At 40.3% G+C, this 23,234-nt stretch overlaps 1 protein-coding gene across 1 annotated transcript in view; it reads left to right on the forward strand.

Moving 5' to 3' along the window:
• otogl (otogelin-like) overlaps positions 1-23,234 on the forward strand; it is a 172,307-nt gene that overhangs the window by 76,223 nt on the left and 72,850 nt on the right. The window contains exons 39-49 of the mRNA XM_060923103.1: positions 1,932-2,123; positions 2,250-2,357; positions 4,528-4,647; positions 7,449-7,565; positions 10,488-10,644; positions 10,830-10,858; positions 13,517-13,691; positions 16,345-16,623; positions 19,031-19,148; positions 19,915-19,994; positions 20,107-20,720. Of these exons, the coding sequence (XP_060779086.1) occupies positions 1,932-2,123; positions 2,250-2,357; positions 4,528-4,647; positions 7,449-7,565; positions 10,488-10,644; positions 10,830-10,858; positions 13,517-13,691; positions 16,345-16,623; positions 19,031-19,148; positions 19,915-19,994; positions 20,107-20,720 (1,989 nt within the window). The remainder of the gene's footprint in view (positions 1-1,931; positions 2,124-2,249; positions 2,358-4,527; positions 4,648-7,448; positions 7,566-10,487; positions 10,645-10,829; positions 10,859-13,516; positions 13,692-16,344; positions 16,624-19,030; positions 19,149-19,914; positions 19,995-20,106; positions 20,721-23,234) is intronic.

Genomic DNA, 23,234 nt, shown 5'->3' on the forward strand with positions numbered 1-23,234 from the left:
CACATTTTACACTCATCAGCAGCTCCACTTTTAGGCAGTGCCGAAATATATACAACAGTTATTCCACGAAATCAAGTCGTACATGAGCTGATAGCCGAAGAGGCGCGTAGCACTGAGTTTGCTATAAGCCATGTACGACAAGATTGAGTGGAATCTCATCTCATTATCTCTAGCTGCTTTATCCTTCTACAGGGTCGCAGGCAAGCTGGAGCCTATCCCAGCTGACTACGGGCGAAAGGCGGGGTACACCCTGGACAAGTCGCCAGGTCATCACAGGGCTGACACATAGACACAGACAACCATTCACACTCACATTCACACCTACGGTCAATTTAGAGTCACCAGTTAACCTAACCTGCATGTCTTTGGACTGTGGGGGAAACCGGAGCACCCGGAGGAAACCCACGCAGACACGGGGAGAACATGCAAACTCCGCACAGAAAGGCCCTCGCCGGCCACTGGGCTCGAACCCGGACCTTCTTGCTGTAAGGCGACAGCGCTAACCACTACACCACCGTGCCGCCCCAGATTGAGTGGAATAACAGTTTTATTCTATCCGCATTCACTGGATTTTCAGAAACGGAGCATTTTTATTTTTCACAAATTCGATAAATAAAAACTTTATACAAAACGTCCAACAAAATCATTTCTGCTTAGAATGTAAACAAACTGGCGAAATGACAGGAGCAATTTGTGAAAAATGCTATTAATAATTCTTGAAAAAAAAAAAAGATACGTTCTTACCATCAAATACTTTTATTCCATATTTTGTTGCCTTTTTTGGGTTTTCTTTTCGAGTAGTTTTTATTTCATCCTTGGTTGGCTCAGCAACACCATTTTGTTTCTCTATTTCCGCCATTTTTGTTTTTCTCTACTCACTGTATATGAGCTAATAGCCTAGTAGTAGAGTAGCCAATCAGAGCACGCGATTGCTCATACCCAGTGAATGTGAATAGAATAAAATATAATATCATATTTAACGATATTTTGTATAGATGCAGGATCTATATTTTCAAGTAAGTCCATTTTAGTTTCAGGTTGTACCACTACAATCTGTGTGAAAGTTCAAGGGTGTGAAAAACTTACGCAAGACGTTTTGAACACAGCCCAAGTGTGTCAGCTAAGGAAAGAGGTCCAAAGTGTCACCCATTGTTGACCGTTTGCGAGTAAATCGGATTTATTAGCAGAAAGCAGCTTACCAGCTTCTACAAGTGGAATGTTTTTATCACATCTACAGTGACACACCTTTAAACCTGCCAAAACGTTTTTAATACCAACAAAGAGGCTAAGAAGGTGTGTTAGTGAGTGAGTGAGTGAGTGAGTGAGTGAGCTTTCCTTTGCGACTCACTGTCAGGGTGGATAGAATAGCTAGAAAAGATTGGCTCCCACTGCTCGTAATCTTGGGAAAATCAGAGTGGATTTTAATTAGAGCAGGATTGCTGTAATGGAGCCCGGCTGAATGTCAAACCCGCATGAACACAGCACACAAACTTTGCAGGAGCCCTCAGGTAACAAAGAGCAATCTGTTCCCAATCAGCCTACACACTAGAGCACAACCTGCTCCTGCCTTGAGTGTGTGTGTGTGTGTGTGTGTGTGTGTGTGTCTGTCTGTCTGTCTGTCTGTGCAGGGTTAGTAAAAGGACTTTGGTGTCTGTTAAAGGGCAGTAAGTCTCGGAGGAGCCCATTGATCTACTCATGGGACAGAACCCTCGGCCACTACAAAAAGACCATACACACACACACACACACACACACACACACACACACACACACACACACACACACACACAGGCACTGAGATGAAGTTCAATATGCTAACCTTACTAATATAACTGCATATACGCTGCAGAGTTTAGGTTGAAAACACACTGAAGTCCAGAGTTCCTTTAATATTAATATTCTGCCCGTTTTCTGTTTTTTTCCATAAATAGAGCGTAGGTGATACAGAGATTTCTATTACGGCTCAGAATAAGGACTGCTACGAGAGCGGAATTGTCTGCATGAAGACCCTGCTTATCTATGTCGGCCTCACTAAAATCTACTTCAACGATAACTCGGGCAGACCTGTAAGTCATCTGTGTGTAACTGCAGCCTTTCATGAGGACAACATGAACCCTGTGTTTGTGAACGTGCTCTTGTGGCTGATTGTTTTTCAGGTATGGTGTACTGTTTGTGTGTGGTGTTCATTGTGTTTTGTGGTGGACTTTCAGAGCCCCTCTACTGTGGTGGGACGAGGGTACGAATTTGAGCTGTGGACAGCGGGCTACTACACGGTGGTCCATTTCCCCAAGCATGACTTGACTGTGCTGTGGGACAGAAAAACAACCATCCACATTCGTGCTGGGCCACGATGGAAGGTTAGACTTGCTACCGGTACCTCACTTTTCAAATTTACAAATGATTGTCACAGAAATATTGTTACCAAGTATGGCTCCAGGTTTATACACTATACGGCCAAAAGTTTGTGGATACCTAACCGTTACACCCAGAAGAAGAAGCCGCCTTTATTTATCACACACACTCAAGCACGGTGGAATGTTGCCTCTGCATTTAACCCATCTGAAGCAGTGAACTCACACATGCACACACAAGTAAGCAATGAGCGCACACACACACATATATATACCCAGAGCAGTGGGCAGCTATGCTACAGCGCCCAGGGAGCAATTGGTGCCCAAGATGCCTTGCTCAAGGGCACTTCAGCCCAACCTCAGGCCATGGCTGCCCCATGTTAACCTAACCTGCATGTCTTTGTTGGACTGTGTGGGGGAAACCGGAGCACCCGGGGGAAACCCACGCAGACACAGGGAGAACATGCAAACTCGACTCCACACAGAAAGGCCCCCATCAGCCACTTCTTCTTGCTGTGAGGTGACCGTGCTAACCATTACACCAGTGTGCTGCCCGATTTTGAACATCATCTTCCAGATTGCTATAATAATAACCTCCACTCTTCTGGGAAGGCTTTCCACTCCACTAGATTTTGGAGTGTGGCTATAAGATTGGTCCATTCAGCCGTAAAATCTTTCGTCAGGTTGAACAATGATGTTTTGTGATCAGACCTGGGGTGCAGTTCCAGTTTATCCCAAAGGTGTTCAGTGGGGTTGAGGTCAGGGCTCTGTACAGGACCCTCAAGTTCTTCCAGTCCAAACTTGGAAAACCATGTCTTCATGAACTTCAAGTTGTGCACAGTGGCATTGTCATGCTGGAACAGATTTGGGCCTCTTATACCCCTTTTCCACCACATCAGTTCCAGGGCTGGTTCGGGGCCAGTGCTGGTGCTGGTTCACAACTTGTTCAACTTGTGAGCCAGCTGAGAACCAGTTTGCTTTTTCATAGCTCGCTGTGCTAAGGGAAGCCACGTCATTACGTCGCTGTATATGTCAGTTACATCGCTACATTTGCATAAACCTTGGCGCGAATATCGAAGCAAAAACAACACGGAAGAAGCAGCAGCAGCAACAACAATAATAATAATGGATGACTTTGCGTTTGTACAGCTGCTGCTTCTCGTCGCTTAAAAATGGCGATCTTTTGCGGTCTTGTTATTGTTGTTGGTCTTAACAACTCCGCCCCCCCGCTGATGTAAGCGGTTCTTTCCTCTGGCCCAGCAAAGAGTTGGTGCTAGCCTGGAACCGGTTTTTCTGGCCCCAGATCCAGTTCTTTGTCAGTGGAAACAGAAAACCCGGTTCCAAACTAAGCACTGGCCCCGAACCAGCCCTAGAACTGCTTTGGTGGAAAAGGGGCCTTATTTTCTTTGAAGGGAAACTGTAATGCTACAGCACACAAAGACGTTCTAAACAATTCTATGCTTCCAAGTTTGTAGTTTGGGGAAGAACCACATCTGGGTGTGATGGCCAGGTATCTACAAACCTTTGGTGATATAGTGTACAATCAACAATATTCAATTGCACATCCAGAAAGTAATTTTTACCAAATTGGAATTAATTTCAAGCTGAAGATAAGCCCAAACAATCTAACCTGTAAACTCACCTTTGTGTCTGCTCTAATCCCACATTAGCTCCTGCTTTATGAGATGAAAAGGCACATACATTGTCAAAACCTTTACCTATTTCAAGTTACTTGTTTTTAGCCTTCATCCGAATACTACATTTCTTTGAGGGTAAACTTGATCTAAAAACTCAATTCCATTGACGTCATTGAGCGAAACTTGGAAAGCTGCCCCAATGAGGTGGTGGTGGAGTTGACGTGTGTGGCTTAACCCAATGAAGCATCTACTTTTTCATATCTATGACTCACATGTAGGTTCAGCAGAGACTCGGGGTCAGTCGAGGGGCAAGGAAAAGCTTGTGAATGTTTTCATTGTAATTGCGGTTTAGGTCACAGGCAGCATGTTTAACAAAGCATGCAGGGTTTTAAAAATATTCTAGCAGTTTCCTTTTACAAATAAATGAATACCTGGATGGCTGCACCATCTTTACTTTCAACAGACATCCAACAAGTTATCAAATGGTTGCTGGTAAAAGGTTACCAGTAAATAAATGGTGTGTGTGTGTGTGTCTTCAGGGTCAATTCAGTGGCATGTGTGGGAACTTTGACATGGTGACGGTGAATGACATGACAACAGCGGGGCACATGGAGGTCAGCAATGCTCAGGCTTTTGGAAACAGCTGGGCTCTTGGCCAGGTACGTGAGTGCTATCAGGCATGCTACACACACCAATAAGATACCAGGGCTGTAAGAGACAGGCGAGAGAGGGTGGGGGTAGTGGTGTGGAGTAATAAACATGCTAGAAGTAAAGCGTTTAAAGGAGAACTGAAGGGAAATTTTTTATTATCAAAATTCTATTTATCTCATTTTATTAAATATCAGAATGCATTTTTGATCGCTATTTTGTCACTGCTATAGCAAGTTATGAGTGTTTGAAATATGCTCTGTAATATATCAGTCCATATGTCAAAGCAATGGCTGTAAATGAGATTCGTCGAGACCTGTGCGAGACATCGTAGGACGGAAGTAAAATGTACAGTGGAAATCAAAGTGACCAACATCTGCCAACATCGTCAAAAGACAGGCGCGCACTCTTTCGAATGCTGATGTAATCAAGCTGGAAGTTTTGTTTGTTTTGATGGCGGTCAGGAAAGTTTGAAAAAAGTAGGCAGTAATCGTCATTTAAACTCGTTTTTGTGCAATATTTCGTTTGGAAAACAGTTTTCAAAATGGCGGCACTGACACCTGGCTGACACTTCATGTTTCGAAGTCTCGCACAAGTCTCGTGAAGATCGCACGGATAAGCGACGCCTGCCGTGGACCAAACGAACTAAATTCAACATGGCTAAAACTGAATAGGCCGATAAGTATAATATTTAATTGCAATCAGCTGCCAATATGAGTCACGATATAAGGTTATTAAAACAGAAAACGTAATTGAATAACATGTTAATTAAGAAATAAAGCAAGTTTAAAAATGACTTCAGTTCTCCTTTAACCCTTTGATGCAAAACATACCAGTATGCACACCCCTTCTAATGCACAGCATGGGTCAAAAATGACCCGCATTCATTTTCCAGGTTATTTCATGCTGACTGAGTTTTTCTTTTCTTTGCTCTATCTTTTGAAATCAATTTATTTTATGATTGAATATTCCAAGTATTCTTTAAATATCTTGTTTTTAATTACCACAAATCATTAATTAAATTTTTTCTTTCCTACTTTATGAACAAAAATACTTTTTATATTACTACACATGGGTCATCCAAGTGTGATTTAAAATTAAATGTCTTAATACTATAATAGTAATTTTTTCAAGTAATTACTTTAGCAGTGAATGGGGCCAGTTATTTATTTATTAACTATGTAGTTAGCTAAGCCAACTACAATAAAATTAGCTAACTAAAGTAGAATATGTCAACAGCTCGGTAGCTAATAGTAATTACTTGTAACTTTCTGACAAGTAATCTACTCACTCTCAAGGGAACCTAAACATAATCAATTTTTTTCTAAGGTAATGTTAGAACAATTGAAAAACATTACTTACATGTATTAGATGGGCAAAGGGCGCTGTGCTGAGCTGTGAAATGTCTGACACAAGCACAATTCACAGTTCCCACCAAACGCTGGAGTAAATGCATGCGGGTCGTTTCTGACCCATGTGTGTAAACTTGATATAGAATTACAAAAGCTGTGCTTGTTCATAACTTAAGAAAGGAAAAATAAAAATGATGATTTGTGCTAAACAAAAACAAGATATTTACTGCATATTTGGAAAAGTAAATGACAAAATGAATTTATTTCAAAAGTATATCATAGAAACACTCAGCCATACATGAAATAACCTGGAAAATGAATGCAGGTCGTTTTTGACCCATGTTGTGCATTAGAAGGGTAGTGATACAAAAAGGGTTTTTATTCAAAAAGTAAGAAAGGAAAAAATAAAATAAGGATGCATGATGATCAAAAACAAGTTAATTGAGGAATACCTTGAATACTGAATGATGGAATTAATTTATTGCAAAGAAATAGAAGATAAAAACTCAGCCGGGTCACTTTTGACCCATGTTTTGCATCAAAGGGTTAAGATAATAAAAAAGAATGCATATTCACTTTACACATTTTGTATAGGAACTCTGCATTTTAACACTGGAGTATACTGCTACAGGTTCAAAAATGCACAAAAATAACAATCTTCTTTTTCCTCCCAATAAAAACTGTCAATGGACATGTGACTGTGGTAGGCATCTCATCTCATCTCATTATCTCTAGCCGCTTTATCAAATGAAAATACAAATTCAGTCCAAATTACTTGAAACTGCTCTCATTGAATTCAGAATTGAATGCAGAACAACATGCTTTTTACAGAATTCAAATATGTTTATCCGTTTTTGAGATATTATAAATAAAAGATTGAAAAAACGACTTAATTTTTAGGAAACTGCTGTAATATTCTGTATGAGGATCACATGGTTCAAAATGGGCCTCATTAACCAATGAGATCAGATGTTTTTTCTTAATAACTTTTTAATTTTTCAAGATATTTACATGGAAATTGGCAGATGGTTATATACTGAATACAAAAGTTTGAAAAAAATAGTAAAAACCAATTATGCAAATTAGTATTTAATTAGTATTACTTATGCTAATTAGGCAAAAACGTTAAATCTATACACTCTGTTCTTCAAAGTTTCACCAAATGGCTTTATTTGTGCAATATAAAGCTGATCTTAACTCTCATTTATACTCTATTTATACTCATTTAAACTCTCATGTATTTCTAAACCATAGTATCTATACTTCTACTTGAGTAATAAATGGTAATACTTTTGACACCTCTGCCAGGAAGTAATATGCTGATGATGATGCTCATTAACGTCTGATTGGAAGGCACTGAGGGACGACATGGGAGGTTTTTATGATTTGATTAACAGTTGTTTAACTCCGTGCATTCTGTTTGTGTGTGTGTGTGTGTGTGTGTGTTGTATTGTACATAGTGTGAAAGTGATTTTATAGTGCGCAGACCATGTGAAGCGGACCTGAGCAGACAACCATATGCTAAGCGAGAGTGTGCCCTTCTCTACAGTGATGTTTTTGCTTCATGCCACAATGTGGTAAGCAATCGTCCTTTGGGAGTTTAGTGACACATTCTGTGTTCTACAGAAAAAAGGTCATTCCTTACCCACGGCGCACACACACACTCTTGCAGTTATGCATCTGTTAATGATGCACCAGCAGATAGCAGTGTGGTTAAGGGTAAGATTCCCCAGTGATGAGAAAATGCTTGGTAGAATTTTACCCAGTGTCCACCAGGGGGTGTGGTTTTATAAGAAAGTGGTTCATTTCATAAATTAGCATGATTTGCCAGAACAGAGACGTTAATGCATAATTCAGTCAACTAAATTTCTCCCTCAAACAGTTTGATAAACTATTCACTTGTCTTATTTTAAAAAAATACGTACCGTGTGTACATGTGGCTACTGCTTATAAATAAAATAGTTTTCTGATCCCATGTCCATACAGTAAATATCACATATATACATGTTATTAATTCTACTCGCCTCATCTCTTGCAAGCATCACTGAGCTGTGAGCAGCATCAGGGCTTGGAGTGTTTTGTTTCCTGTGTTTTGTTCAAAATCCAATGCTGTGAACTCGATCTATTTTCAAAATAGTAAGAAAGCACTTGTTCATGAATTGTCTTAGAAGCATTATTTAGGGGTAATGAGCACATTTTGTTTCACAAGTGTAGCGTAAAGACACTAAAAAAAAAATTAAAGAGAATAGCAGAAGTTTGACCAATTATACTTTTAACTTTTAGTTTTCACAAAGGAGCTGATTTATTCCCACATGGGACTTTTATAATTGCAAACCGGGCAGTGGATCGCTCGGAAGATTCCAACGTTGTCTTCGCTGCCTTCGAGTTTTTGTTGAATGGCTGGAATTCTTGGCATAAATATCTGCCAGAAGGCTCAAAAAACTTACAAAACATTTCATGTAACCTTTCAGAAGGACCAAAAAAAAGCTGTGATAATCAAAAGGTCAATTTTCGTAAAATAAACACCACTTACTTGATATCGAATCAGTAGCCTTGGCGAACTACGAGGTGAATTTCGTTTATCTTTTTATCTGCCGATTATCTTCTGATACCACGACGTTATAACGAGGTTTCTCTTAATTCGTTTCTGGTTCTGACTGGCTCTGAAGTTTATCAAGAAGTAGAACGGGTAATCGAACTTGATCAGGATAAGTGCTGATTGGTTACGAAGTTTCGCTAGTGTTACACTTATTCTTACAACATGATGACATAGTGGCTCCGCCTCTCTTTCTTGTGTACCTTTGATAATGCGAGATCAGCTGTTCGTATCGTGAGATCATGATTGGCCGTTCTGGTGATTGTAATGCTTATGCGCATGCGCAGTGCGCTATTGTTACATTCATTCTTACAACATGATGACATGGTGGCTACTGCCTCGCTTCACCTCTCTGAGACAGTAGCCACAAAAACCCAGCAATTTTGTAAATAATTAGTACATAATCATTTTATGCTAAAATGATACTGAAAATTGAAAACTGAAGATTCAAGAGAGCTTTACTGTCAATACATCCATATATAAGTATATAGTGCATTGAAATACCGTTTCTCTCAGGCTCCCTGTGGAGCATTTACAGATTACAAAACAAGGTATATTTAACAGTTATTCCACGAAATCAAGTCGTACATGAGCTGATCGCTGATGAGGCGCATAGCACCGAGTCGGCTATAAGCCATGTATGACAAGATTTCGTGGAATAACTGTTTTATTCTATCCACATTCACTGGATTTTGAGAAACCGAGCATTTTTATTTCTTGCAAATTCAATAAATAAAAACTTGTCCGACAAAATCATTTCTGCTTAGAATGTAAACAAACCGGCAAAATGACAGGAACAATTTGTGAAAAATGCTTTAATAATAATTCTTGAAAAATAAAAAAGATGCATTCTTACAGTACCATCAAATACTTTCATTCCATATTTTGTTGCTTTTTTACATTTTTGGGGTTTTGTTTTCAAGTGGAGTTTTTATTTCATTCTAGGTTTGTTTAGCAACACGCTCCGCCGTTTTGTTCATCTTCTTTAGGATTTTTTTTTGGTGGTTGGCAAAGGTGCATTACTGCCACTGACGGGGCTGGAGTGTGGAACAGGAACTATTGAGAGAAAAAAAAATTTTTTTAGCCATTTCTCATCTCATTCTCATTATCTCTAGCCGCTTTATCCTGTTCTACAGGGTCGCAGGCAAGCTAGAGCCTATCCCAGCTGACTACGGGCGAAAGGCGGGGTACACCCTGGACAAGTCGCCAGGTCATCACAGGGCTGACACATAGACAACCATTCACACTCACGGTCAATTTAGAGTCACCAGTTAACCTAACCTGCATGTCTTTGGACTGTGGGGGAAACCGGAGCACCTGGAGGAAACCCACGCGGACACGGGGAGAACATGCAAACTCCACACAGAAAAGCCCTCGCCGGCCACGGGGCTCGAACCCGGACCTTCTTGCTGTGAGGCGACAGCGCTAACCACTACACCACCATGCCGCCCTTAGCTATTTCTGTTTCTTTTAAATACTTGATAACAAAGCCGCCATTTTGTTTTTCTCTACTTACAGTATATGAGCTGATATCCTAGTAGTAGATCAATCAAGTAGCCAATCAGAGCGTGCGATTGCTCATATCCAGTGAATGTTGATATAATAAAAATAACTATATTTGTATATAGCTATCTAATTAAACATTTAGCTATTTACTGTGTGTGTGTGTGTGTGTGTGTGTATACTGTATATATTTGCTCATTTTCATGAGGGTGCAAATACATTTTCAAGTTGACTTTAGGTATATTCGTATTGCGGTCAGTGTGTGTCATTAACCCTGTTTATAATGATGATTGGCGTGGACTGAATGGGTGTGTAAATCAAGCTAAGCGGACCCTTCGTGTCTTGATCTGCTGTATTGTTCTGTGCTCACTGGTGTGACTAATCTCTGACAAACCCCCAGGTGGATGTGGCCTGGTTTTATAAAAACTGCCTGACAGACACATGCAACTGCAATCGAGGGGGTGACTGCGAGTGTTTGTGCACCAGCATTGCTGCATACGCACACAAGTGCTGCCAACACGGTGTCACGGTCCACTGGAGATCTCCCACTGTCTGCCGTAAGCACACACACCGTCTCTACAGACACAATGCTATGATCTGGTGACCTGGTGACCTGCGACTGCTGTCTGTCAGCATAATCAGTTTAATTAGTTATCCAACATATCTAGAACATCACTAAAAACACAACAGTACGTCTGTTTTGATATGTACACTGATTGTTTCTTTCTTTCTGTTATTACAGCGTATGATTGTGAATACTACAACCAAGGTGTGTGCCATCCTCCATCTCCATCTGATACACTTACATAGGGCCATGCTCAAATTTGAACACACATTTTAAAAGATACAGTTGATACAGTTACCCCCAATGGATGTACTGAAAGGTTTCTAAAGATGTTCAGGGAATATGAAAAAGGTTTGAGTCTGTTAAAGTATACACGGAGTATAAAATGTTTACTATATCACGTTCAGGATGGAAAATGACGACTTTTGTTTCATTGCATTAATGGCATTTAGCAGACACTCTTATCCAGAGCGACGTACAGCATACCCAGAGCAGCCTGAGGAGCAATTAGGGATGAGGTGCCTTGCTCAAGGACACTTCAGCCGGTCCAGGGAACCAAACTGGCAACCTTTTGGTCCCAAAGCTGCTTCTTTAACCATTAGGCCATGGCCTTTCCCATTAATGTTTTACCATTAATAATATTTACATTCTCTACCACATATTCTTCCCTTTACAAACTTCCAGGAGTATTCTTTTAACTGTGAATATGCTATACAGACCACAGTCATGATTGAGAACCTTTTTAAAATGTTTAACAGTTATTCCACGAAATCGAGTCGTACATGAGCTGATAGCAGACGAGGCGCGTAGCCCCGAGTGTGCTATAAGCCATGTACGATGAGATTGAGTAGAATAATTGTTTTATTCTGTCCATATTCACTGGATTTTGAGCAACAGAGCATTTTTATTTGTATTTTTTGCAAATTCAATAAATAAAAACTTTATACAAAACGTCCGACAAAATCATTTCTGCTTGGAATGTCAACAAACCAGCGAAATGACCGGAACAATTTGTGAAAACAGGAGATACTGGGAGAAAAAAAAAAAAAAACTTTTTTAAGCCATTTCTGTTTCTTTTAAATACTTGATAACAAAGCCGCCATTTTGTTTTTCTCTACTCACAGTATACTGTATGAGCTGATAGCCTAGTAGTAGAGTAGCCAATCATGCCCCTTTTCCACCAAAGCAGTTCCAGGGCTGGTTCGGGGCCAGTGCTTAGTTTGGAACCGGGTTTTCTGTTTCCACTGACAAAGAACTGGCTCTGGGGCCAGAAAAACCGGTTCCAGGCTAGCACCAACTCTCTGCTGGGCCAGAGGAAAGAACCGCTTACGTCAGCGGGGGGGGCGGAGTTGTTAAGACCAACAACAATAACAAGACCGCGAAAGATTGCCATTTTTAAGCGACGAGAAGCAGCAGCTGTACAAACGCAAAGTCATCTATTATTACGGTATTATTGTTGTTGTTGCTGCTGCTTCTTCTGCGTTGTTTTTGCTTTGATATTCGCGCCAAGGTTTATGCAAACGTAGCGACGTAACTGACATATACAGCGACGTAATGACGTATACAGCGACGTAACTGACGTATACAGTGACGTAATGACGTGGCTTCCTTTAGCACCGCGAGCTATGGAAAAGCAAACTGGTTCTCAGCTGGCTCGCAAGTTGAACGAGTTATGAACCAGCACCAGCACTGGCCCCGAACCAGCCCTGGAACTGATTTGGTGGAAAAGGGGTATCAGAGCACGTGATTGCTCACATCCAGTGAATGTTGATATAATAAATAAACTATATACACCTATATGGTGGTTTACTGGGCAGTATGGTGGTGTAGTGGTTAGCACTGTTGCCTCACAGCAAGAGGGTTCCAGGCTCGAACCTCACAGCCAAAGGAGACCTTTCTGTGTGTCAATGTGGATTTGCTCTGGTTTCCCCACACAGTTCAAAGACATGCAGATTAGGTAAAATACCCAACCACTGGGTTTGGACAAGACAGTGCATACTTAGGCTACATCCACACGGCAACGAGATTTTATTAAAAAAAATATCGCGTCCACATGGGCAACGGATCAGTAAAATATCAGGTACATATGGCAACGCAACGCTTGCTGAAAACGATGCAATACACATGCCACACCTCTACGTGCGCTGTAAGACGGTCCCATCGGAGACACCAGAACAATAGAAGAAGTAGGACGCATGCGCATAAACCCCTTCTTCTACCCGGCGTGAAGCACTCACAGGAACAAACACACAACAATAAGAAGAAGATGTCTGCGACTATGCGAGGAAATCGTGCCTTCTGTGTGTACAAATTAGTTTTATTAGTGTGCATAGTTTTATATAACTTAATTTTCTTATTGTGTGTGAACATTTTGAAAAGCAGTCTTATCCAATAAAAAAAAAGAAATTCAAGAAATGGTTCAGTTACTTGTTTATTTAAAAGAAAAGCTGTATACAAAAGTGAATGCAATGCAGTGGTTCATACAAAACAGCGAGAGTGCTGCTTGTTCTAGTCATGTGGTTGTGGCATCATCGGAAACAAATCCGTTCTACTCATCCAGGCAACTTCGCAACGGCGCCGTTGCCAGATTTTTCCACTCTGGAACCCGTTCTCAAAAAATATCGTTTTGGGGCACCCAAAACGCCGGTGCCATGTGGACGCCAGGCCAAAACGATAAATAATTTTATCAGATTCACCTGAATCCGTTGCCGTGTGGACAGGGCCTTAGTGCTGGTCCCAAGCCTGGTTAGAAAACCCAGTGTAAGAGTAGCGTGAGCTAAACTGGTTATTAACCTTTTGAAAATAAAGTCATATTATTATTACACTTACAGTATATCTGTTTTTGTGTGTGTCTGTGTTTAGAGCTGGGTGAGGGTCCGTTCACTTTGTCTGCCACTGAGCTGAATAATGATTCAGTGTGTGTGTTTGGAGCGAATGTCAGTAGCGGAGAGGTGTTTCCTCTGCTGAAGACTAATGCTCAGCCAACTGCCATCTTCAACCTCATGATCACCAGCGGACTTTACAAGGAGCGAGCTTCACGTAAGAGCACACTTTTACATTCATTTAATTGAGTTTTTATTTGGTGGTGATCAGGGCTGGAAATTAACTCCAGCCTGCCAGGTAAATCTGAATAATTTTTTTTCCTGGCAGGTATCTTCAGACAAGTCGTTTTTCGACGTAAGATGTAGTAGATTTGGATGTTTTGAACTTTTTGGTAATTCCTTAAACATTTTGCCAAACAAATTAATAGCAGTTAGTCAGTAATATGGTTAAACAGGAATAGCTAAATAACAAACTGGAAGTTTAAAGTGTTTCGCACAATGTAATTATTTAAGCTTTTCGTAGTAATAGGAAAATCACAGCTTAGTAACAGAAAGAATTTGGTAACCAACAGACATAGTATAACAAAACAATAAGTAATATTTGCAAATCAATATATTTTGAACAAATTTACCAAAAAATTATATATTATACAAAGTTAACTATAACAATATTTGCAAATTACAATATATACAAATGTTTATAATTATGTGCTATAATTATCAACTAGTAAGACATCAACAGGCGTGGTGAGTGTTATAATGTCCTTAGCTGCCTGACTCGAGTCAGTTGGTGAGTCCAGAGAGATGATGACGACAAGGTGAATCCACGATGTAATCCAGAGGGATTATTCCTGACGTGTATCAGGGTGTGTAACTCCTACAGCCGATTGCATAATGACGAAATGCGTGTTGCATCAGCTCCTAAAATGGTCACCGGCCATGCGCGCGAGCTACAGGAACAAGAGATGAGTAGTGGCAGCGTGAGACCGCAGATCAACTTGATAAAACCGTGTATTCCGAAGGCGTCTGGTGGAAATTAATTTGTGTTTTTCTCGCTCGCGAGACCACGATGTAGAAGAAGGAGACGCCAAAATGGCGCGTACACTCCGTGTCCAACAGGAAACCAGTCTTTTTTTCTAACTCCACTACAACTGCCCCCTACTGTTTAACTCTGTCACATCTAATAAATACTAAACAAAACAACTAGCCCAGGAGTAATAGGGTTATACCCGGAACAAATTAGTAACAAGCTGAAAATTTCAGAATATGTTCAGAATACCTTTAGGAATAACATACTAAAAGTCCCCGGAAATCCCCCTTGTGCTCTCTGAGAAATTCAAGATGGCGTCCGAAATGGCCACCAAATGGAGATCTGCCCATATCTCAGGCCCAAAACAAAATATTAATGCAATTAAAAGGTCAGAATATATGTTTTGTAGGGTAGGAGAGTAAATTCCAACATGTGTGTATTAATTACATTGTGTATTAACATTATATAATAACAATGTACACATTATTATAACAGTATATTTGCGTATAGTGTGGATCCATTGGTTACTCGTTCACTCCGTATCATCCTATTCTGTTCACAAAACAACAAACACGATTACTAGGGGTTGGAGCACTTATTTTCATTAATATTAATTAAAGTAAATTGGTGGTGTAAAATGAAAAATGGCATGTTAAAAGGTCATGCTGAGTTCAGTCATTTTTAAAAGGTCATGCTGAGTTTAGTCATTTTTTGTCCGAACACACTGGCATTGCTAGTAGTAAAGACTGGCGCTAGAAACTCAAAGATTAATTTTTTTTCCACCCTTAAACAAGCTTGAATAAATTCTCTACTTCACTGATGGTACAACAAAGGTCCAAGCATTACAACTGAGGCACTGAGAAGTGTTTAAGTCTACTCATTGTTTATAAGCAAGAGCTTTTATTGAGGCAGACCTTTTTGTCATGAAAGTCGCCGGAATGTTGAAGAAGTGTACTGAAACAGCTTGCCATTGTAGTTTTAGAAGATAGAGTTCTCAAATTTAATTTCCCTTTAATATTTTATCAAAGCTTAAAGATGCACTCAATATTAAGGAAATCGATGTCTAATTGTTGTCTTGCATTATGTTCATGTATGTAGGTAGCCTACTAAGCTAATCTGTCAATCATGTCAACCATCAAATTCCATGTAATTTCCACATTAATGACCTTGTAATCTTGGTTAATTTTAATTTTAACAGTGTGACAATGGTGAATTTGCATTGCTTGTATGAGAGAACATATAATTTGACATTTTAATTGCATTTATATTATGTTTTATCCCTGAGATATTGAAAAATCTCCAATCGGCAGCCATTTTGGACGCCATCTTGAATTTCTCAGAGAGCACAAGGTGGATTCCCGGGGACTTTTAGTATGTTACTCCTAAGGGTATTCTGAACATATTCTGAAAAATTCAGCTTGTGTAATTTGTTCCGGGTTGGACTCAATTTTGAGCTAATGCTCTTGGGCTAAACTATACATACACAGATTACACAATGACACACTGCAAATAATATGAAATTGTTTATAATAAAAATATAGGTAACAAAGGGATGATAAGTGAAACAGTAAGGTTAAGAAAATCATAATTTCTGCTTATCAGTTTTTCCTCTCCATTTACATATTTGCACTGAAGTTAAGAAAAAAAAATAAAACTACTCCCTTAGAAATAGTAGGTGGCTTACCACAGCATCTCTAACCATCAGTGATTTTAAAATTTTGAAAAACAACTAATCAGACTCAATGGTGAGCGACAAAGTTAATTTCCAGACCTGGCGTTATTGTTTTAAAAGTCGTGCCGAGTATTAGAGATTTTTTTGTTACGCTGCTCTGCTCTTTAGGACTCCCAACTGTCTCACTGGAGTCTGCCGAGCGCCCAAACTACTTCCTGTGTGTCACACCCAGTCGCATCGTGCGCCTGGAGCGCTGGAGACCTGATGAGGATTTTCGTCGCCAGGCAACCTTCATTCATCACCAGGGCTTGTGGTTGCCTGGGCGGTCTTCCTTTGAGTTGCACAGCCAGAAGGGTGTCTTCATTACACTCACACACACACATGCACGTGCACAGAGCTACGACAACTCGTACTCTTTCAAGGCCAGCAGCAGCTTTACCATTGAGGGTAAGAAAGTTCCCATAAACACATTAAGCCACACATGGACCTCGGTCACCTTTAATCCTTCCCATCTGTTCAGAGCTTGTTAATGGACGTACCATGAACCCGGCCATTTCTTTAAAATCTATTAAAAACAATCTACATAATCCAACTCTATCATTATCAATACTTATGAAAGGAGACTCATGAATCCCTTTGATACAAGGAATGTGATAAAGACTAAAATCACTTTTTTTCTATCTTGTTAAAACAATACTGTACAGTATATGGATGAAAATCTGCTAATGGGTAATAATATGTAACAAATCATGTCAAAATTCATATTCTTTTATTGAAAAATTAAACTACATCATATTAAACTTTTATTATTTTATTAAACATATTAACAATTGAAAAGATAGTAATCACACTGGATTTTCAAAAAAATCATCTGCGAAGTTATCAAATCTACGCTTATTTTTTGACGGAAAAAAATGAAGTATTTTTAGTTTTTTTCTCCTTATTTTACAAAACTCCATGCATATAAGAATGAAATAATCAGGTTTTTACAATACTTAATGGAAAATATCAAAGATCTTTCCAGAAAATGAGAATATAATTATTCAAGAAACAGGTGAAAAGATTCACGACCAAGAGCCAAGGTGATAACTTTTCTGTTATCACTTATGAACCGACATAACACAAGAATTCATTGTGAAGAAATCCTCATAACATAACAGTAGTAACTTACTATTAACATTAAGGATTGGAAACAGGACTCTGTGGAACAATACAATATTAAACACATGTGGGTTAGTATACTTATGCATGTTACTTTTGACGTACATAAATTATCAAAGATGAATTCATTGAAATGTACTCTAATTGCACTATAAGATCTGACTAGGGAAAGGGGAATATGAATATTTAAGTAACAGGAGAAATCTAAGACTAAAATTATATAGTAAAATTCATAAATGAAGACTACAACATGAGTATTGCACACAGCCGGAACTGTCTGATAGTAATATGCATGCACCATAAAGTAATAAATGAGACTTAAAATTTGGATTACAGCCATGGAAACATATTTCTGGGCCATCAATCTCTTCCTTTTTCCAACAAGTCCACTTAAAGCTCTCTGACTCCAGAAGGAGACCTGTCTGACATGGTGACAAGTACACCCAAAACAAATTTTATTTATCTTCAATTGGGGGACGTCAAAATATAACGTGCATAAGAAATGTCCGTCAGATTGTAACGTGCGACTTCCTGCTTCCGTCAGGGACCAACACATTCCACACGATCATTCACCCTCCCGGCAAATTCTTTCAGTTGCACTGGCGTCAATTTTTGTTTACATCCATTATGAAGTATTTCAGCCAGTTCCCCGATCGCTACGGTTCATTTTTAGTGAGTGAAGAACAAATCTATACTTGCGTGCGTTACGTATTATGCACGTTAGCTTTCCTGACAGACTGCAAACACACGCTGCTCAGGCGGCCAGTTTCTCCATCTTCTCGGAAAGCGACGATGCCATCAAAACTTGTGGTAGTGTGGATTTCCTGGAGGTTTGTGTATCATGCGGTGCTATGCCGGTCGGAGATGTACGATACAGTCTTGTGTACGTTATTTTCTGACAGACAGCGATCCTTTGATTTTACCATCGATGTATTTTGAAAACAGGCAGATTCCAAGGCGAGAATTAATTATAAATCAATTGGTGCTTTTATATTAAAGTGATTGATTACATATATTGTTCTATATTAATGTTTTTAGTTGGAATATTCTTATTCACAAGTTGATGTTGACTTCTGACGGACACAGTAACGTGCATAAGGGTCTTTTTTTAAAATGATTTTTTCGTGTTTAGAAAATGTGCAGGCCCATTGTATGTGGTTTTTTAAACACTTCAGTAAACCTGTTTTATGGAGTGTAGTTGATTTAATTCCGACAATAAGTTGTATAGCAATCAAACCTTGTCGAAGTTGGTTAGTCAGAACTGTTACGGTCGGGTGTCTAAAATTCACCAACTTCAAAAAATTAATTCATGATTTTATTGGGAAAATATAGCTTGTGATATCTGAAGTTGTCAACATTATTTCTTAGAGCAATATTATTTTATTTAAACCAAAAAATATCCAATTTATGTTTAAAATAGTGGATGGAGATGATTTTTTTTATACGTGTCTCACCATTATTACCCATTAGCAAATTTTGACTCATATACAAATCATTTTAACATTTTTTTTTTTAATTTCTGCCTGTACTTCGTGTCAAAATGACCTCAGCTGTGCACAGTCTCTGTCATACAAATATAATGCAATTTTAACTTGAACAGGACAAAGTACAGACGACTAGATTCAAACATCTAATGCATCTGCACCTAATACTGTTTTATTAATTATTTTTGTCCACTTTGCTCATGTTTCAGAGAGCAGTTTTGTGATTCCGTATCGACTGATGTGCGAGTGGAAATACCATGCATGTGCCAGCGCATGTGTGAAAACATGCAGCGATCCTGATGCCACACGCTGCCAGTTCTTGCCTCTGTAAGATTCAGAAATTAATGCACTTAAGAAAATTTGATCAAGCACACTGCCTGTTCTCTGGAACTCGAAGAACAACCAGGAGCAGGAAGAATCACTTGGATAACATATTCTGTGCTACAGTGTTGTGAGGAACTGACATACCTTAAGACGAATAATAATAAAAATAATTAAAAAAATATGTTTATTATCGGGGGCGGCACAGTGGTGTAGTGGTTAGCGCTGTTGCCTCACAGCAAGAAGGTCCGGGTTCGAGCCCCGTGGCCAGCGAGGGCCTTTCTGTATGGAGTTTGCATGTTCTCCCCGTGTCCGCGTGGGTTTCCTCCGGGTGCTCCGGTTTCCCCCACAGTCCAAAGACATGCAGGTTAGGTTAACTGGTGACTCTAAATTGACCGTAGGTGTGAATGTGAGTGTGAATGGTTGTCTGTGTCTATGTGTCAGCCCTGTGATGACCTGGCGACTTGTCCAGGGTGTACCCCGCCTTTCGCCCGTAGTCAGCTGGGATAGGCTCCAGCTTGCCTGCGACCCTGTAGAACAGGATAAAGCGGCTAGAGATAATGAGATGAGATGTTACTTTGTGATGATGTTGGAAGGTCACAGAAAAAAAAAAAAAAAATCACACATGAATGCACATTTGGACATCATGGTCTCCAGATGATTCTTACTGCCCGTATTGGTTAGTAGGGGTTAAATATTCTGAAAATTCATTGTAAAAGTGTCAGTGGTGCTGCGCTCACAGCACTGAAACCCTGTGTGTGTGTGCACGCAGTGTGGAAGGCTGTTTCCCACGCTGTCCGAAAACCATGGTGCTGGATGAAGTCACGAGGAGGTGTGTGTACCAAGAAGACTGTGAGTACCACCAACATGTGCCACTTCAACATTTTTCTCCTCATCACCTTCGCTCAGCCCAAACATGGTGGTTATGATTGAAACGTTGTTGTTGTTGTTTATTTCTCTTCAGGCATAACACTTTCTCCAACTCCTACTCCTTACATGTTTGTGACCCGGTCTAACAGAACCACCGCAGCTCCTACCACGATGGTTCCGACAACTCTGACCACAACCACAACTACCATGACTGCTCCCACAACAACCACTTCTCCTACCACTGCAGGCACCACAAGCATTACTGCAGCTCCTACTTCAGCCCCCACCACATCTATATTTATTCCAACAACTCCTGAAATCCTTCCATCTTCTCCACCAGTCACAGAAAGCCCGATTGTTACTGCAACCCCGCCCACCACTAAGCCAACCACACACCCTACGACTACCTCTGTTACCACTACATCACCGTCACCCAGCACGACCGAGATACCAAGCACAACTGAGGAAACAACCACTTCCATCATCACTACTGCAACTCCTTCTACCACTCATTCCATAACAACAGCAACTCCTCTTATCACCACAGAGACAGCCCCTGTTCCCATAGTAACCAAGGAGGCTGTTATTTTGACGTCGACAGCAGAAACACCCCCAGAAACAATGTCCACTGCTCCCTCCTCATCTCCCACGACACTCAGTCCTCCAACCACACTTCCTGCATTCGTGCTCCCCACTGGACCCTGTACGGTGAGCTTAGTGTTAAAGATAATATTTTGTTAAACTTTAAGAAGGAAAAACAGAATACAAAACCTCATGGCATGGTTCGTTGGTGATCTGGGGTTTTAATTTTTCAGCCTAAAAAACTTATTTTTCTTAAAAATCATGCAAGTACAGAAGATACTTATATATAAAATTATATATATTACAGATCGCGATGGGTTTGTGAATACTCAATTTTGAAAAGTTGGTAGTATCGCCACAAATCATGTGATGCATGGCGAATAATCTGAGTGTTGCAAGCTGTTTTTTGGTGTGTCTCCGCCTCATGAGTGCCCAAAAACATGGTGAAAAATTTCAACGTATGCGTTGAAATTTGGTGGTGATGTTTTTGTCAGCAAACTAAGCAACGAGATGGGTTTGGGAATACTTCCCAAAGCTCAGGGAACCTTCGTCGAACCTCTTGAGATGTACAGTGTGTTTCAAAAGATTTGACGATATTTGAGATGTAAATATCCCAGAAACTACATCTCATCTCTCGCATCTCATTATCTCTAGCTGCTTTATCCTTCTACAGGGTCGCAGGCAAGCTGGAGCCTATCCCAGCTGACTACGGGCGAAAGGCGGGGTACACCCTGGACAAGTCGCCAGGTCATCACAGGGCTGATATATAGACACAGACAACCATTCACACTCACATTCACACCTACGCTCAATTTAGAGTCACCAGTTAACCTAACCTGCATGTCTTTGGACTGTGGGGGAAACCGGAGCACCCGGAGGAAACCCACGCGGACAACATGCAAACTCCGCACAGAAAGGCCCTCGCCGGACCCGGGGCTCGAACCCAGGACCTGCTTGCTGTGAGGCGACAGCGCTAACCACTACACCACCGTGCCGCCCCCAGAAACTACATAGTCTAGGCAAATGAAACTGAACAGGCTTAATATTGAGCAATATAAGATTTATTCCTCAAAATTTGAATGAGAAATTCAAAAGATATGTGGATTCCATGAACGATTTCACAAATTTTCAATATTCGCGAACCCGCTCACGCGATCGTCTCTTCCGATGCCGGTGGTCGTCCAGATACTTTTGCCCTGCTGCACACACAGCCTTCCTCTTTGAACCTTTTGTGCCGTGTCCAAACCTCCATTGCAGTTGGTGCATTTTTAGAGAATTCTCTCATAAACGCACACTGCACAGTCTTGTTCAACTGTGTTCGAGCGTACTCTAACACACAAAACACCTTTTCTTTTCCAGTGAATGGCATTTCTATACCGAAAAAGATAAAAAAAAAACATTAAACATAAAATTCTGACCTGTTTCCACACACGCTGTTAAAATTTGAGGTCAGTTGAACTAGAATTGGCAAATAAATATATTACGTTCATTATGTCTTCTTCTTAAATCAAATCATTAGTTTTCTTTTGTTTCAGACATGTAAAAGTTTTTACCTTTACCTGACATGTTTCGACGGTGTAACTTCCGGATGTTGGTGTGTGACGTGCCTTTGAGGAGGCAACACTGACAGCGGGAGGTGTGACCGACCTGTCAATATTGACAGGGAGGTCACACCTCCGTAACATCAGCTGATTATAAAGGCACGTCACACACCAACATCCGGGTGACCCTCTGATGAAGACGGAAGTTACACCGTCGAAACATGTCAGGTAAAGGTAAAAACTTTTACATGTCTGAAACAAAAGAAAACTAATGATTTAATAGAACTGGCAAAGTTATTAGATTGTGAAATGATATCAATTTTTTTAAACACTCTGTATTTGTCTCGAATCCATGTCCCCGATGCTCATGGGTGCCTCGTCAACACAGCAGCTTGGCATCGCTTAACCTTCACCAAGACTTGAAAAGTGTGTTTACATTCGGGGATCATGTGGAGCGCGTTGTGCACACGCTGGGGCCCGAGTCGTTGCAAGAAACACCTGATGCTGATTTGAGCGCAGTCAGCACACACATATAAGGATGCTGTTTTCATAAAGACTTTGTGACGTATTCTGGCAGGTACGTGACGGTAGATGAGTCTAAGTGCAGGAAGAGTGCTTAGTAGCAGGTGTAATATTTACAAGAACAAAATGTGAGGAAAGGTCAGAGGAACAAAACACAAACGAAAGCAAAACAGAAAGCAGAGTATTTAACCAGAGCTATAAACAAGCCTAGAAACAAACGTGACCGTGATGATAATACTTTGCAAAGCCTCTGTTTGAAAACAGTGTCCTTACAGTGACTTGCAAAAATATTCATCCCCCTTGGTGTTTGTCCTGTCTTGTTGCATTACAAGCTGGAATTAAAATGGATTTTTGGAGGGTTAGCACCATTTGATGTACATGACATGCCTTTAAAGGTGCACATTGTTGTTTTATTGTGACACAAACAATAATTAAGATGAAAAAACAGAAATCCCCCCCACCCCAAGTCAATACTTTGTAGAGCCATCTTTTGCTGCAATTACAGTACATCTGCAAGTCTCTTGGGGTATGTCTCTATTAGCTTAGCACATCTAGCCACTGGGATTTTTGCCCATTC

Source organism: Neoarius graeffei, chromosome 6 (assembly GCF_027579695.1).
Source record: "Neoarius graeffei isolate fNeoGra1 chromosome 6, fNeoGra1.pri, whole genome shotgun sequence".
Lineage (NCBI taxonomy): Eukaryota > Metazoa > Chordata > Actinopteri > Siluriformes > Ariidae > Neoarius > Neoarius graeffei.